The following is a 17,731-nucleotide window of genomic DNA, read 5'->3' as shown; positions in this document are numbered from 1 at the left end:
GCCCGGAAATATTATTCATACGACGCGGTGTACTAGCAAGGAGGGTTGATCCTTGGACGCTTCAAAGTGACTCCAGGACCATAAAGAACCTAATTGAAGTTTTTCTCGGGCTTCGCGGAGTTTTGGGGCTTGCTTTTCTTTCGTTTTTCCAGCTTTTTGGTTCTTTTATACGCGAAACCTGGCCTCCGGGCAACTATGGCAACGTTTAATTAAAATTCGAGGACGGATCGGACGGCCTTCCCTTTTCTGGACCGCCATGACTCGCAAGCCGATACAATTTTATTTAATTTCGGGCTACATGGACAGCGTCGGATTACATTTTAATAATGCACTTAAATGATGATTGAAATGGGCGCCGGCTAAGCCGGAGCAATCACCAAATGGTGGCTGCTCTGACCCCTGACCTATGCAGCAGCGACACTAAAATATTTTACCGACTTCTTGAACTGCGCCTGTGACCTTTGGCAGTGGTGCAGCGCACTATGGCACTTGAAACATAAACTCTCGACACACGCAACTCGCATATAAAGCGGGGAGGGGGACCCCACCCCGCTGTCGTTTGCCCGTTTGCATGCAACTTCCGCTCCAGAAACTTTAGCGAGGACGCTCCGTTGCACCGCCATGGAAGGTCCTGTGACAAAGCCGGAGGGCTCTTGCCACACGGAGAAAAAATCATTTCCGGTTTGTGTCTCGCCCCAAATTGCGCTCCATCATACTAACGCTTAAACGGTAATCGATCGAAAAGTACAACTTTGTAAATACATACAGAAGTTATACATATATGTTTAACAAAACTAATTTCAACAGAAACAGTCATTGTCACATACGGTTTGATACTTATTTTTATAGTCTTATATTTTGACCTTACAAGGTAGTTGGTTATACATTTGAATGCCGACCATAATTTAAATTTGACAAGCCATCGTCCTGCCAACCAATTATACAACAACATTTTTTCTTATTATTCCAATGGTAATTTATGTTAGCTTGTTTCGACCAAAAATATTTTCTACTTTAAATTATTAAGACAAATGAAGGAATGAATGTTAGATCAAAACACAGAGAAAAGTAATATCAAAACTCTGAAATTCCGGTAAAACTAGGATCCAAGCTTAATGTTGTACATTCATTGTCGTAACCCCTTGCATCTCCATTATAATAACTGCATGTTAATCGAAATATATTTCACAGTGAAAGGGCTTATGAAAAATGCATGGCATTTTCAATGGGATCACATATTTTCGGAGTGCACTGCGAAAGGTGTTTGGTACCTACCAGGTTGTTCGTGCACTTGGTGGACATGCGGCGCTGGAAGAGGCGCGCCGGCTCCGTTTCGATTTCCGACTCGGACTCGGACTCGTCGCCATCGTGGCTGATGGCTATGATGGGGATGATGGGCACCGGAGAGATGCTCCCGGAACTGCAGGCGCTGCTCCTTCCGCTGCTCGGACTGCTCCTGCGGGAGCCGCGGGGACTGCGCTGCACGTGGAGGGTGTCCAGTTTTAAGTGGGCCATTGTGGGGCTGAGGGACATCTTTGCATATCCTCACACACAATCGGGCTGTCACGTTGCAAGGACACTCAGCGGCGGACAAAGCGAGGGATCCCAGCGTTGAGTAGCCGCCGTGTAGCCGCAGGTGGCCGTCCCATTTGCAGCCCGCCCCTGCTTATGTAAAAAGATTCCCGGCTGCCCCTCGGACACACCCCCTGATTCGCAGGACAAAGGCAATGGCCACGCACACTCGCACTTTTCTGGGAAAAGGACACCGATTTCTAGTCCTTCGTCGTTGGATAGCGGTCGAAGCTGCTCTATTCAAGTTACAATAATTGCACGAGCACTCAAAAAGTATACACTCAATATCAATTTAATAAGTTTAGCAAAAATACTTGCACACCAACACATGTATATACCGTCCAATTAGCTATATATGTATATATATTTGATTAAGCGACACTAACTAATTTGCAATGGGAAAAAGTACACCACATTCAGGGAAACAAGCAAAAATCGCCGTACACCAAGCACTCACAGTTCACATTTAAATTCACACTCAAGATTACACTAACGATAATTGAAATTGCGTTTTTGTCCTTAATTATTCCGCCACTTCCTGCTTCCGCTACCCCGAAATGGTATATGTAAAAAATTCTACACTAGCTCGCCGCCTCGAGTTATTGTTTCAGTATTTTGTCTATTTTTATTTCCTGGTGGGGCTCTTCTGCTCCGCTCTGCTCCTTCTGCTCCCCGCCGAAGTTTGCTCGGAACTGAGAATGGGTCCCAATCTGAGTCCGAGTCTGAATCAGAAGCAGAAACTGACACTGAAACTGCCGGAGCCGCGCGGCGAACTGAACGAGACCGCAACCCTCACTGTGCGCTGTCAGCTGCCGTGGCCCAAAGCGGAGTGGGCCTGGCCCAAAGCCAAAGGAAAGGCGGCAGGCTGGCGATCAGGGTTGCCAGGTGGCGAGAAAAGATTCAGGACGCAGAGAACTTAAAATTCATTTTTAAATAAAAATTTAAAATTTGTATAGAACTTTTTAATTTTTGGAGACCTGCTTATATACATAAATCTAAGATTTATGATGAACTAAAAAGAATTTATTAAAAGTTTTCGATTACATTTTTACCATTTTCAAAACTCAAAATTGTTAAAGAACTTTTAATTTTTGTGCGTGTATACACTTATCTAAGTTTTATGTTGAACTAAAAAGAATTTATTAAAAGTTTTCGAATAAATTTTTACCATCAGAAAAAATGTACATATATTTCAACAATATAATATCTCGGAACTTATGATTGTCAGAACTCGATCAAGAAACACAACTATCTAATTTTATTTTCCAAAACAATTATGTACATATAAAGCTAACAGCATTTTTAGGACATAGTTAAAATGCCCTGTTTTACAAATTCATCACATATTATAAATTACTAATATCATCAACATTTAGGATAAGACTTATTGTTTTTTAAATTTGTAAATCGTAATATAAGGAATTTAAAAAATATTGCATAGACTTCCAAGAAATAGCATAGTTGTAATGTTTTTTATTTTTACTATATTGTCCAATACATACCATTTTTTAATAGTTCTCATTCCGCTAGCTTTGGCAACCCTGGCATCCTAGCCGACTGAGCTGCACGCAACGAAATAAGAAATATTCATTATCCTTGCCAACAAGTTTTCGTGCTCTCCGCATTTTCCGGATTTTCCGCGAGAGAGCAGCAGAGAGAGGTGCCAGAAGGAGAGAGCCACACACACCCTCCGCGAGAGAAAAGCCGATGGGGGCGAAACAGGACGAGCAAAACAAAACGCCGGAGAGGCGAAGGATAAGACACAGAACAGACAAGGACAAAGTAAACAGGAAAGCCAAAAAATGAACCGAGGAAGGAAGCGAACGACTGACAGAGCGATGGCTACAATTACAAAGGAGTGCAAAGGCAAATTTGTAGAGTGGGCTGAAAAAGTGGGTGGGGTGGGGTGGCGCAGGGGGTGTGTGCTTTTCCGGCCTTGCGCTTTGCCTTTCACTGTTTGTTGTCTGCTGTCAGTGCCGCCCGGCCGCCTTGCCCTCTCCCTCATCCCCGTGCGGCACATCCATCTATCCCGCATTTCCCGGCGGGCATTACTCTTTGCGCTCGACTGCACTCGCCTATTTATTTTATTAAATTTTTACGTGCCCACACACACTCACGTGCAGTGGGCATTTTCCAGGACCCAAGGACATCCAATTAGGCGGCTGCGAGCAGTGCTTTTAATGCATTTTAAATGCGATTGGGCCCGACATGAGGAAACTAACGCTTTTACTTAAATTCAATTTGGCAACGATGCGTTGATGACATAAGCTCCCTTGACGGTAATTCATTTGCAGCTCAGGTGAAATCGATTTACATCTCCATCGCGTTAACACTTTGATCTCCCGTAAAAGGGAGAGGATATTGATGGACTGCATCCTGTTAATTATGGAATTAAGTATATTGATTTAATGAGGCTTACCAAGAAAAATTATTTGATCTGCCTCAATGGATAAATTAAATAGTTAGGGTCCGTCAGTAATATTACAATTCATAGATATGTAGCATACATTTTAGAGTTGGCATTTCTCAAACTTAAATATTAAAAACTGAGTTCTCATCTAGATCAATTTTTGTACAAACACTAAATATTTGTGCTAAATATGTTTTTGTTTTTGAAATTTAAATTTTGAAGAACCCTGTTCATGTAATTAATTAATTAATTAAAGTATCAACACTTTTAATTTTATTGATTACCATATTTTCTGTAATTGAAGTTCATGGAAGCGTTACAGATTGAACAATGAATTTTAATGACTTCAAATTTGGCGAGGAATGGAACGGAGCGCTTAACGGGATGGCCTTGAATATGATTAAGGGACTACACGGTGATTATATCGAGAGAAAATTAAAGCCGGACTAGATCGTAGGGAAACATGCTAATTTTCCTCACACGAATCATAGACCCAATCCTGTCTCTCTGCTTGAATGTTACCAACTCTTGTTCCCTGGAAAAAATTAGAAAAATAAATTTAGTTGAATGGAAGCGACAACAGAATCTTGCAATACAGTTCTCGGAATATTCAATGTGGTGCTCCTTATGAAACGCCATATATACAATACAGCATTTTATTTGATCTAAAGTCTTTACAGTTAGGCCACTTGAAACATAGGACTAAAACAAACTGTATAAAACAATTATTTTTTAGCAGTGGTCGGCAATCAATAAGATGACATTTTGTTTCCAAATTGTGTGAGTAACTTGTGTAGTTGTGTAAATAACCGCTGTGCGCTGCACGTGTGCCGTCAAAGGCTGCGGACGCTACCGACCGTTTCTTTAAGGTATTTAATCACGTGAAATAAGAATAATGCTTCAGCTGCCACTTGAAGATATTAAATTTGATTGTTAGTTTTATAAAACTATTTTTTTTAAATATTAAACAAGATCTGAATTTCTGTTGTGCTTGTGCATAGGAAAGCTATTTTAAACAATCTTCCAATTATAAATATAGAAATTCGTAAGAAAAAACAAGGAAGAACGCTATAGTCGAGTATCTCGACTATCAGATACCCGTTACTCAGCTTAAGGGACCAAAGGGAAATGGAGATATGCAAGCAGCAAAGCGAAATTTAAATACGCCACCTACCGGCGGTAGACAGATTTAAGCGTTATGGGCATTAGAGTGGGCGTGGCAAATTTTTTTGGATCAATCGATAGGTATTGACGAGATCAATACATTTCAGTTAAAATTTTTCATCTAGCATAGAAATTGTGGGCGCCACAGGCTTGGGCGGTTTGTGGGCGTTATAGTGGGCGTGGCATATTCGCGTGACAAAATTGCGCTGCGTACAAAGCTACGGAATCTAAATCTGAGATCCCGATTCTCTATCTTTGATAGTTTCAGAGATATCTACGTTCATACTTACGATTTCAGTTAAAATTTTTATTCTAGCAGCAAAACTGTAGGAGCCACAGTTTTGGATGTGGGCGTTAGAGTGGGCGTGGCACTCTGCTGAAACAAACTTGCGCTGCGCAGGAATCTCAGGAATCTGCGTGCCTAATCCCAGTATTGTAGCACTTATAGTTTCCGAGATCTCAGCGTTCATACGGACAGACGGACAGACGGACATGGCTAAATCGACTCGGTTAGTGATCCTGATCAAGAATATATATACTTTATGGGGTCGGTCCTTCTGCCTGTTACATACTTTCCGACGAATATAGTATACCCTTTTACTCTACGAGTGACGAGTATAATTATGTTGCGAGTTATTTTTAATGAAAAGTATATAATTTTCCGATCATTTCTATTGGAGCTATTGGATCTTCCGACTAGGCCGGATCTGGCTTTAATACTACCTACAATAGAAAGAAAATGGGGAGGGAGGGGAAAGTATCCTGCAGAAGAATTTAGAACTGAGAAACTAGCTTGTATAAAAAGAAAAGAATCACGGTTATATTCGATTCGGCTGTTGATGCTGACAAAAAATATGCATATAAACTTCGTGGGGTCGAAATCCCTACTTCACTGCGTTGCAAACCTCTGACTACAATTATAATACCATATATGTAAATACTTACCCTGGGCATTTCAAGGCAGCGACGGAATCGCACCCGAGTCCTCCCGGCCTTTTGTCCGCTAAGCATGCCGAATTCGAAGAGACTGGGCGTCAGGAGGTATCCTCCCCAATTCGGTGGCATTTGGATCTCCTCCGGCTGCTTGCCTAGCCAGGTGTTTAGGCGCTGTACGATCCGCGCAAATAATCCTGACCGGGATTGCCAGTCGGCCGCCGCATATCGTGGTCCGTGGGTGATGCCCATCTGGACGTGACGCGGGTACCGGCGGAACTGATCCAGAGCCTGCTCCTCCGTCAGCTGGTGGGCGGATCCTGCTATCCGGACACTGCGCATGAGCGGCGCCCAGTTGAAGTGCAGCGATACGTGCGGGTTGGCGCTTATCTCGCCCGCCTGCCGACTGCCGAGGGTCGTGAAGAAGGTGATTCCGTTGGCGCTCACCTCCTCGATGCTGGTCAAACGGGTCACGGGCTCGCCGGACTTGTCCACAGTGGCCATGCAGGCAAGTCGCGGTCGCACTTGAGGCGCCTCTCGCTGGGCGGCCATCAACCAGTTCTGGAAGATCACGTAAGGCTCGTCGTAGATGCGCTGCTCCTCGCTGGCTACGTGGTTCACCTGGTGGGAAACATGGCTCACGTGCAGCCGAAAGCGGCTTACAGATCCCGCCGACCAAAGCGTGCTCCAAACCTTTTGTACTAGAACGGACGACATAGCGTTAAGGTGCCTTACAATTTGTTATTTAATTTATAATGCATTTGGAATTGACAATATATCAACTTCCTACTAGATTCATTTTGTAGAACAAGAAGTGGAAAGAAAAAATCCGAGAATTTTAATAATATAATTACAACTGCAATTCTCTCATACAAATCTGGTCTAATTCGCAGTAAAACATTTTTATCATTCCTGTCCATGGACAAATTGGAGGTACATAATATGTCTAAGGCATATTCCATGCTTAAAGGACTTTAAGTTATAAAATTTTTTAATGAATATCTTTGTAGTGTGGAAATGAGAGAGATTGAACGTTAAATTGATTATTTATGTTTATATATCCAGCAAAAACTTGTGGTTTGAGTTTTATTCACATTTAAGTTTTAACATATCTCCACTTCCCTGCACATAACTACGTTTGGAAGACATTCTTAATGCATCTGTTGCTGATCTCCAGTTCCCTATGCTTAGGGAGCCAGCCGCTCGTAGACCCAGCCATCCTCTCCCTTGTGGACCAGCTTCCCGTCGACCTCGGATTCCACTAAAGCACCTCGTCTGAAGCGGATGCGGTCGTGGAGGCGATCGGTCTGACCCTGCCAGAATTCAATGAGGTCGGGACGCACCAGATAGCCGCCCCAGTTCGGCAGTGGAACCTCTCCATCGGGACCCAGTTGCGCCTTGATTCCCGTCTCTACCTCGTCCAAGTATCTCCGCGATGGGATCCGCTGGCTTTGCGGGCTGGCAGCGGCTCCAATTTGACTGGCCCTGGGTCGCTGGTGGAAGTACTTGAGGGAGTCCTCCGGCGAGATCTTCTCGGCCACGCCCTCGATGCGGACACTTCGTCGCAAAGGCAGCCAGTAGAAGGATATGGCCACATTGGGATTGGACTTGATCTCGTCCGCCTTGCGACTTCCGTAGTTGGTGAAGAAGGTGAATCCCTCGGCGGTGGCTTCCTTGACCAGCACATAGCGATTGGAGGGCTTGCCCTCAGCGCTCACGGTGGCCAAGGCGGCGGCATTGGGCTCCAGAATCTCCGGTGTTTTCAGGGCCAAGTCCAACCAGTCACGAAACACGCAGAACGGATTTTTCACCTCGATATTGTCCTCCAGAAAGGCGTCCTTGCGTTCATGGTACTTAAGGCGAAGTGCTAGTGAGATATTTCATGGATATTTATTTAAGTCCATTAAAAACAATCAAAATATTTACCCGACAGCGGCACCGCCTCCGAAGTTCCTTGGCTCATCCTGCGAATTGTCTGCAGAAACTTCACTGTTTTGTGGGGTTTATCTACTGATTAGTTGCACCTGCACTGGTCACAAAAAACGTACTTATTGAAGGTCAGTTTGGAGCTTATCTGCTGCTGAAATCGTTATCAAGCGCCGGCAATTCAGAAAATTCTGTGGGAATAACATTCGCTAAAAACAGCTGTTTGGAGTCAGTGATGTCAGCTTTTGGTGCCAGCTATAGCTAAAGAAACATGCATTTTAAAGCTTACATTAATTGTATCACTTAATTACTAGAAGAGTTGTGCAGTAAAAAAGTTATAAGCTTTTGCTTTAAAAACAGGGGGCAGAAACTAATTAATAATCCAAAATATTACCTTTCTTGAAAAAACCCTAATTGACGGAAAAGTGATTATTTGGCATCACTTTTTGGAACTAGTTTATTTTTCGCTGCGCAGCACCACATACTAAAGTATAGTATATAAATACTCAAAACACCAGCGAAATTGTCGACTTTGTGCAACGGGTATAATTTAATACTACATGCATCAAGAAGGACACAAACCAAAGACTAGAGGTTGGCCATTGCCATAGACAAAATGAAAGCCCCTGCCGACGTTGAAAAGACTGTTATAAGACATCTTTTTTGGTGCCAAACTGCATCTTCCCAAAGAAATCCCATCACGCCACGTACAGAAATTACCTAAATTTAAAAAAAAATACTGAATTAAAACAGTGACTTTTAGTATATAAGTCCCCATCGCCCAACCCTATCTATCGATCCTCCTACCAGGACCCGCGGCGATACGACCCGTCGGATTGACCACCGCGTCGGCCTCCGCTATACGTTCCTCAGATTGGCAACCTCCACGATTTCAACACCGCCACCCGAGCATACCGCACACTTTGCATTCCTCCGCGGTCACTAAGAGATCCTCAGACTGGGCAACCTCCACCCGAGCATACCGCGCGCATCGACTCAGACTCGCACGCTTTGCAGTCTTCCAACTGGGTAACTCCAGACTACAGTCCCACACCACGACGACCAACTACCCCCTCAACGACGATCACCGTGGGAAGCTTCGTCAGGTCGTTCTCCACTGCACAGAGCCGAAAGGAGGAAAGGCACATAAGCGTGGCGGCGCAGGGAGACCGGAACCGGTGCGGCAAGTGCTTCAAGGTCTTTAAGAGCATCAACAAGGCCAGCCACTGCCCGTGCAGTCCGGAGGAGCTGCTGGTGCACTGCCCGGACTGCTTCAAGTGCAAGTTCGTAAGCCAGCTTACCGCGCACAAGGGTGGCTGCCGTCGACGCCGGGCTCGCACTTTGGAGGCCGTCACGGAGGCCACCAGGAGCCAGTTGGCTAATGCGCTGGTGCACGGCTGCATTCTCTGCAAGAAAAAGTTTTGCAACATCACTGCCATCAAGAGGCACGTGACGTTCTGCATCGCGGATATCGGCGTTGCGAACGCCCTCGCCATAGTGGCATCGGTAAGTAGAGGTTTAAGCTTAATATAAAAATGTTCACTAATTCTCTGATTATTTCTAGCGCATGCAAGACAATTTATTCGAGTAATACGTATCGCGTATGGTCACAGAACACCGATCTATGGCTCACAAACTGCTGCCCGACGAGCCAATCCCCAGCACCCAAGCCCCAGGTAAGTATTTCCAGCACTAAGGTTGCATGTTGCAGTTGTGACTCACCCTTTAAATCCCCAGGCGCGATTTCATTCCTCCGGGCCATTCTGCGGACTTGCTGAAATCTTCGGTTACCGATTGTGGCACCTCCATCACAAACGTAAGCATAAACAAAACAAACGCAAAATAAGGTCGCTGGAAAATCATTTTCAGAAAAAAAAAACATCGATGTACCGATACATCGAATTTTTTTTGGGTGTAATTTTGAAAAATGTTTTTACTCCATATAATATTATAAACGAATACCACAAATAATTCCAATGTGTAAGTTCATTATAAAAAATTATGCTTTATTTCAGATCCATTGTTTTTGTTTCCTGCAAATTTACAGTGAAACTTAAACTACTCGTTTAACACAAAAATTATAATTAATTTACAATTCAACTAAAAATAAAATAAAAAACAGTATAAAGTTCTACTCAAAAAAATAAGAAAAAAGTAACAACTAAAACTAAATTATCCAATAATTTTTGTTAAGGAATAAAATCATATTGACATTTTTTGGTTTTAGCGAGCTTCTCTTCTCGCTAACAACTAGTCCAGCTTTATTGAACATCCTCTCACTTTCAGTAGAGGTTGGCTGGTACGCAGAAGTATTTAAAAACGCATGTTTTGAATCCGGCGTCATTTGATATCTGCTGAAAGAAGAAATTTGATTTTTATGTTGGTTACCAATTAAATTGTTATTTTTTCTACCTTCCAATAATCCAAAGGGTTTTGGGCAGGGTCCAAATTACTGGCATTTAAGTATTGTCGCAAATCCAATATGGAATCCGCGCGACCGCTTTGCATTTTTTGAGTTTGATTAGTTTGTAAAAAACTGAATAATAGGTTGGACTCTGCTTAGCTTACCAAGATTCTTTCCTGCCAAGTAGTGATGTGTAAAGAGGAAACATGGAACATCAATGTTTCCCGAGTTTTGGAAAACATCGATGTATCGATACATCGCTGATGTTATTTCCAGCTCTAATCAGGTCCGTAACTTAAACTTCGCGAACAAGACAAGAGTTCTGAAAATTTAAATATTGTTGTATTCGCTACAATTTCTACGCAAATTTTCTTTTAGCAATTTTCATGAGAGTATAAAAATATTAATGCAAAAGAATATTAAAACAGACGATTATGGATTAAGTGAGTAGAATCGGACTCACGGACGGACATGCCCAGTTTAGTGATGCTGATCAATAATATATTTCTACAATTTATGAAGTCGCAAACGTTGTAAACTTCTGATATAGAATACCCTCTGCAAGAGTATAAAAAGTTATAACTTCTTGGAAAAAACTTTAGAATTCGGCGGATCTTAAAAAAGTGTGTTTTTAATTAATTGTGTAGTTTTACATTTGTCTTATGGAAGTTGTACTGTACATAAATGCCCAGTGTTCAGATGTACGTTACTTTCCTTTTGGAAAGTCAGCTTCGTTTGGAGAGCATTGTTATACACAAATTTATATATTAGTTTATATTAAACAGTATTATACACCACATTAGAAATTAAAAATTATCATTTAAATATTTATGATGTAGTTCAGTAGAACGGTTTCCACTTGATAAGCCTTTCGGAGATTATGAAATACATAATTTCAGAATGCAACTTAAAAGACCAAAATGTCGAGGAACCCTATTCGAGATATAATGATTTAATCAACTTTGTGCTGACCCATGAATAACTTCTTCTTCTTCGTATATCTTCTTGGAAAAATCTTTAGATTTCGGCGGGTCGTAAAACTCACCGCTAACCAAATAACAGCTTGGTTTAACTAAATAGTTTTAAGTTTTAGTGCTTATAGAGAGAAATTTTACTAATTTTTCGAAGTACTTTGACTCATAAGCACACATGTTTTCCACAAAGCATTAAATTTGCTTATCAGTCTGTTTGTATAATGTATTTATTTATATACATACGTATTCTTTTCCTAGAAATAGCGCAGCCGAGCTTATTGAGCACAAATTTTAAGCCGGAAGCCAACAATAACAAATAAGAAAACATAAATTTTATAATCTTAAATGAATATACCTTAATAATTTTTTTTTGGTTTAATATGTTGTAGTTTAACATCCGTTTTATGGAAGTTGTACTGTACCTAAATGCCTGAATTGAAATGTAATTCACTTTTCTTTTAGAAACTCAGCTTTCCTTGTAGAGCGTGGTTATACACATGTTTGTAATTAGATTATATAAAACAGTATTGAACACCCCCTTATAAATTAGAAATTATCATTTATGATGTTGTTCAACAGAACGGTTTCTATTTGATATCCCCTTATCAAAAATGCAAATATGCTCAAAAAAATCATTTTATATTTTTATTTAGCATCCGCTGGTCTCAAAAAGCTCGATTTAAACATTGGTGATTAATTGAAAACTCAACGAAATGGACGAAAACGGCACATTAGTTCTAAACCTCGACTGCCTTTTGGAGATTATGAAATACATAATTACTGAATGCAACTTAAAAGACCAAAATGTCGAGGAACCCTCTTCGAGATATAATGATTTAATCAACTTTGTGCTGACCCATGAATGTTTTTTCGAATTGCTTGCGGTCCATTACAAACGTTTGTATGAAGAACTGGAATTGGCTATGGCATGCAGAATCACAAAGCTGCTGATAGATCTGCGCATCAAAAAACCGTCTTGCAAAGAAAATAAATGTTTCTGGAAATCCTGTCTACAATCGATCAGAGAAAAAAGTCCCTTTAATGTTGAACTTTCTGTTGACAAGCATAACAATGAAAAGGATCACGCACATGTAAACATTAATATAACAGGTAAGTACTGATCTCTGTAATGTCTTTTTAGAGTATTTTGAAGAGAACTGTAAAAGTAAAAAGGTCGGGAGTAAGAACACCGATTCTAGGGACTCCTGCGCAGCTAATGTTTGTTTCATTCGAGTGTCTCGCCCATATTGCCACATCTTTGAAAAATCCGGAAACTTTACTTTGAAGTCGAAAAACTATGTACAGGAGGTCTTATAGTCTAGACACTCGAAGATAGCGTTAAATATGTATTTCGGCTTCTAAACTTCATCTCTTTAGGGCGAATTAAAATTTGCCTAGTGTGAACCTTTTCGCAACGAATGCTCTGGATTTAATATAATATATATAATAATATATATTTTCTTTTGTTTTTAAGGCATCTCATCGAATCTTACAAGCGGCGAAATGTTAAAGTTAGACCGTAATATTCCTGCAGACGCGTTTTTTGACATCTGTATCCTGATCCCAAATATGAGAAAGTTGGCCTTCGAAGGCAACTTAATCGATGGAAGTGTTTCCAATATAGCAGCGCATTGCGAAAATCTTGAAGAACTAAAAATAAAGTTCGACCCGGAAGTCGGGACTGCCCAATATACACAGCTAGCACAGTTGCCCAATTTAAAAAACTTTGTCATCACTGGAATCCAAGACAGCGGTTCGCAAATGCCCTTCTTTAAAGGTTTAACAAAGTGGCACAGACCTAGAAGTTTGCAACCATTGATACTGACCATTGAAGATTTTTTGGAGGAAGATCCTCATAAAAGTTGGTGTATTATTTTTGCTGCTTTGGACTCACTACAGTATTTAGAAAAAAATTTTTCCTATTATGTTGATGAATTTATAAAAATTGATTACGATTTAAGTAAAATGTCAAGAGACGACAGTTCAATAGAGGAATCTCTCATAACTATACCTGAGGTTCAAGACGTCAAAATAGTGTTTGACAGATATAAGGAAGAACTGGAGCTAAAGATACATTATGCATCCGACATTAGTGAATTGGGTTCTTTATCAAAGCTACCTAATCTAAATCGCCTGGTCATTCGCAATAGATGTACTGATTCTAATCATCCCGAATCAATTGCAAAATTCCTTCGGTCAATGGTTCCTAAGGGGTCGTTTTCTTTAAAATCCTGCAAAATTCACTATGGATCAATAGGTCAATTAGAGACGAAAGAGCTAGCGAAAATAGAGTCAATTCGGTTTCTGGGGTGCCATGTCTGGAGTTGGAACTCAATTATGTTTTTAAATGAATTACCCCACCTACAACACGTGGTGATTAATGTTCGCGATTCTATTGATTCCTTTGACTCAAAGTTAGTTTTTGATCTACTAACTGCTTGTCAGGTGCAAGCTACTATAATGTGCAACAGATTTTGTATTACCTTAAAAAAGGATGAACAGAAACTAACTATTGAAATGAAAAGAGATTGTCAGGCCAGTACTCTGAGTTTCCTGGCTCAACTTAATAACGTTAACACCCTTCAGATCAGAGGGTATTTGGATCCCGAATCCCTTAATTCGTTTTTCGAAGCCTTTGTCACCAACAACTTAAGTACACTCCAAGTATTGGATATTAATTTATATTGTAGGACGCCCAGCTTTAAAGACATTTCCAAAGTTGCAGAAATTAAAAGCATTAGAAAACTGAAATGCTCTCTTTGCGACACTACTGGTATTGAGAAATTGGCCGAACTGAATAATCTCGAGGAGTTAAAAATTTCAGGATGGGACCTTGACCGTTCGAATCCCAAGCTTGTCTCACAGGTTTCCCGAATAAGGTCACTAAGAACACTGGACTGCCTATCTTTCGATATTTTAAACTTACAGTCCTTTACAGAGCTCGGTAATACGTGCATTGAAGAAATAACTTTTGACTCACCGAGACTCTCTCTACAAGAATTTCTTTATGCATTTTCTTCAAGTAGTAATACTAGTCTTCAGCACCTTCAAGTGCACAAATTCAACATCTCACGAACAGCTAATACTATGGAACTAAAATGTCTCAAAAGTCTACGTGTCAAGTATTTTAATTTGGTGTGTGCGCCAATGCTAAATCAATTTCCGAACTTGGAGAACCTAGCCATCGATAACTTTTATGATGATGAATTGAATATTTGTACAAACTTATTGAACACTGTTTCACTAAAATCACTGCCATCTACTCTTAAGAAATTGGAATTAAACTTCCATATTGGCTTTAACGACTGCAATTATTTTGTAGAACTTGAACAATTGGAGTCCCTAAAATGCTGTTTGCGCGATGAGCCGGGCGTAGAAGTATTGGCCAATATAAAAAACCTACAAGAATTAATTATTGATGGTGCCAAAGGATCTCTGACTGAACTTTTTCGAGCTTTTGCTCTCAAGAGTGATTCAAAGTTACAAGAACTACATGCATTAACAAATTTATGTTCTGATGATATCCGTGAAATATGGCGAATTAAGTCATTAAATAAACTAAATATGTTGTACGAAAGAGTATGCGATAACTTTAATGACCTAGGCCAACTATTTGAGCTTCAATCACTCCGTATAGTTCGTCCTTTTTGGGAGAGGGTACATATTGAAAGCGTGTTTCCGATTTTCAAATCGTGTCAAAACCTCCAGTGCGCCACATTCGAAGGAGACGGAGTGGCTATAAACCTTGCAAGTAATATTTACGAAGTTCTAAGAACCTCAAGAGATCCCTTACTACAGGAGCCGCTACAACTCTTTATAATTGAAAAATCCCCTTTCCCGAATTTTCATGTAAGTAGTAATGGTAATGATAATGATAATGGCCCACGGCCATTTACAATTTGTTTCTTGTAGGTTGACGACATTGATGAGGCTTATTTAAAGGTCTGCTATTCCTACGACATCTACGACTCGGGTCGATGTGTAGAATTTCTTTCTGAAAGACCACTTTCTGAAGACTCTCAATCATTCAGTTATTCGGACGAAAAGGAATTAATTTGTTAGATATTGTTAGTTGTACGTTCTCGCACTAAATATATATCAACTATTTTCATTGATATTTCCTACATATATGTATTTTTGTGTTATTACAATTCTTTTCGTTAAAAGTAATGTATCAGATAGAAGAAAGCGATTCCGACCCTACAAAACACAAATATTATTGGTCGGCATTACAAATCGGGTTGATCTAGCCATGCTTTGTAATATTAAAACATTTTATTTGAGATTTGACATGCAGATTCCTATGCTTCTGATTCTGCGCAATTTTATTATTCCAGAAAATCCTATAAAATATTTGGCGGTGCGACACATATTACTAGCGTTTTGAAATATCTTTTGAAATTCTAGTTTAGCTGTCTAACAGTCTGCTGCAATATATATTAAATTATTTAGAACAAAAGAAATTATTCAGCAAAACGATTATTTAAAATGACATTAAAACCTGATTTCAAAACCCTTTCCTTTTTTCGTGCGGCATTGAGAGTGTATGCGTGAACATTTTAATAGGTGAATGCAGAGCGAGGTTCAACACAGTGTGTGAGAGAAAAAAATAGAATAGAAGTTCACCTTAACGGTTTTCCTTACATTTACATCCTTACATTTCTGTTAGAAAACAAGGAAGAACGCTATAGTCGAGTACCTCGACTATGAGATACCCGTTACTCAGCTAAAGGGACCAAAGGAAAATGGAGATATGCAAGCAGCAAAGCGAGATTGAAATGCGCCACCTACCGGCGGTAGACAGATTTAAGCCTTGTGGGCGTTAGAGTGGGCGTGGCAAAGTTTTTTTTGAATCAATCGATAGGTATTGACAAAACCAATACATTTCAGTTAAAATTTTTTATCTAGCATGGAAATTGTGGGCGCCACAGGCTTGGGCGGTTTGTGGGCGTTAGAGTGGGCGTGGCATATTCGCGTGACAAATTTGCGCTGCGCTCAAGCCTACGGAATCTAAATCTGAAATCCCATTTACTTATCTTTGATATTTTCCGAGATATCCGCGTTCATACTTACGATTTTTTGAAGTTTGTGGGCGGTTTGTGGGCGTAAAAGTGGGCGTGGCAAACTTTTTTTGGGTCAATCGATAGGTATTGATGAGAATAATACATTTCAGTTAAAATTTTTATTCTAGCATGAAAACTGCAGGAGCCACAGTTTTGGGCGGTTTGTGGGCGTTAGAGTGGGCGTGGCACTCTGCTGAAACAAACTTGCGCTGCGTAAGAAGCTCAGGAATCTGCACGCCTAATCTCAATAGCCTAGCTCTTATAGTTTCCAAGATCTCAGCGTTCATCCGGACGGACAGACAGACGGACAGACGGACAGACGGACAGACGGACAGACGGACATGGCTAGATCGACTCGGCTAGTGATCCTGATCAAGAATATATATACTTTATGGGGTCGGAAACGCTTCCTTCTGCCTGTTACATACTTTCCGACGAATCTAGTATACCCTTTTACTCTACGAGTAACGGGTATAATCAGCATTTTTGGAACAGCTGCCATACCTGCAAAAATTGAACAAAAATACTAAAACTGCAGTATTTTTATTGCGGAAATCTACGGTAGAGGGCGATAATATAACTTACATTTACCGCAAGGTGGCTCTACATGAGATTGTTCGATATTGCCAAGAGGTGTCGCCACTGATGACTAAACCATTTTCACGCCAGGTGCCGCCACTGACTCGCAAAATGTAATAACAAAAGTATGCACTTATTTATTTCTTCTACCACCCGCTAATTTGACGGGATATGGACAGGACCCAAGCCATATTTTTTTTAAATTTCTCAGAATTTTAATTTCTTGATTTAAAAATTCCAGCGTTGCCACTAGCAAATTGAAGGTCTACGTGCTTCGCTGCTTGCATATCTCAATTTCCCTTTTGTCCCTTTAGCTGAGTAACGGGTATCTGATAGTCGAGGTACTCGACTATAGCGATCTTAATTGTTTTGACGTATTATCTTATACTATTGGGAATATAATTTTATGTATTTTTAAGAATATCGAATTTAATTTAATAGAAATCAGAGGACTCTAACATATAACTGTTAAAGAAACGGTCAGAGAAATAATGAAATAAATATTATACCCGCTAGATTATTATTATGCAGCGCTAGATTGTTTCAGCAGAGTGCCACGCCTACTCTAACGCCCACAAACCGCCCGAACCTGTGGCGCCCACAATTTTCATGCTAGATAAAAAAAAAAAGATTTTAACTGAGTTGTGTCGGTCTCGTCAATACCTATCGATTGATCCAAAAATAATTTGCCACGCCCACTCTAAGG

General features: G+C 40.5%; 3 protein-coding genes across 11 annotated transcripts in view; all 3 read right to left on the bottom strand.

Annotated features, from left to right (window-relative positions):
• Positions 1–2,341, bottom strand: part of LOC119560099 (diacylglycerol kinase eta) — a 48,260-nt gene extending 45,919 nt beyond the window's left edge. For 5 of the 9 annotated variants that reach the window (XR_005221001.1, XM_037873422.1, XM_037873424.1 and 2 more), the window contains exon 1: positions 1,276–2,341. Coding sequence is in view for 8 of the 9 variants with exons in the window: in XM_037873422.1 (XP_037729350.1) it covers positions 1,276–1,533 (258 nt within the window). In the remaining variant the exon portion in view is untranslated. The remainder of the gene's footprint in view (positions 1–1,275) is intronic. The other 4 variants (XM_037873426.1, XM_037873427.1, XM_037873428.1 and 1 more) reach the window with 1 other exon arrangement.
• A 1,912-nt stretch (positions 2,342–4,253) lies between these two features.
• Positions 4,254–6,874, bottom strand: LOC119560058 (pyridoxine/pyridoxamine 5'-phosphate oxidase). The gene is made up of 2 exons (XM_037873365.1): positions 6,092–6,874; positions 4,254–4,517 (listed from the first exon to the last, which is right to left on the bottom strand). The coding sequence occupies exons 1-2, from the start codon at positions 6,794–6,796 to the stop codon at positions 4,449–4,451; spliced, it is 774 nt and encodes a 257-aa protein (XP_037729293.1). The 5' UTR covers positions 6,797–6,874; the 3' UTR covers positions 4,254–4,448.
• Positions 6,875–7,113: 239 nt separating this feature from the next.
• LOC119560059 (pyridoxine-5'-phosphate oxidase) lies at positions 7,114–8,212 on the bottom strand. The gene is made up of 3 exons (XM_037873366.1): positions 8,128–8,212; positions 8,006–8,068; positions 7,114–7,946 (listed from the first exon to the last, which is right to left on the bottom strand). Coding segments are annotated over exons 1-3 (744 nt in total). The 5' UTR covers positions 8,129–8,212; the 3' UTR covers positions 7,114–7,266.
• Positions 8,213–17,731: the final 9,519 nt, after the last annotated feature.

Source organism: Drosophila subpulchrella, unplaced genomic scaffold (genome assembly GCF_014743375.2).
Source record: "Drosophila subpulchrella strain 33 F10 #4 breed RU33 unplaced genomic scaffold, RU_Dsub_v1.1 Primary Assembly Seq354, whole genome shotgun sequence".
NCBI classification, from domain to species: domain Eukaryota; kingdom Metazoa; phylum Arthropoda; class Insecta; order Diptera; family Drosophilidae; genus Drosophila; species Drosophila subpulchrella.
Note: the sequence above shows the minus strand (reverse complement) of the source record. Positions and strands in the feature narration are given on the sequence as shown.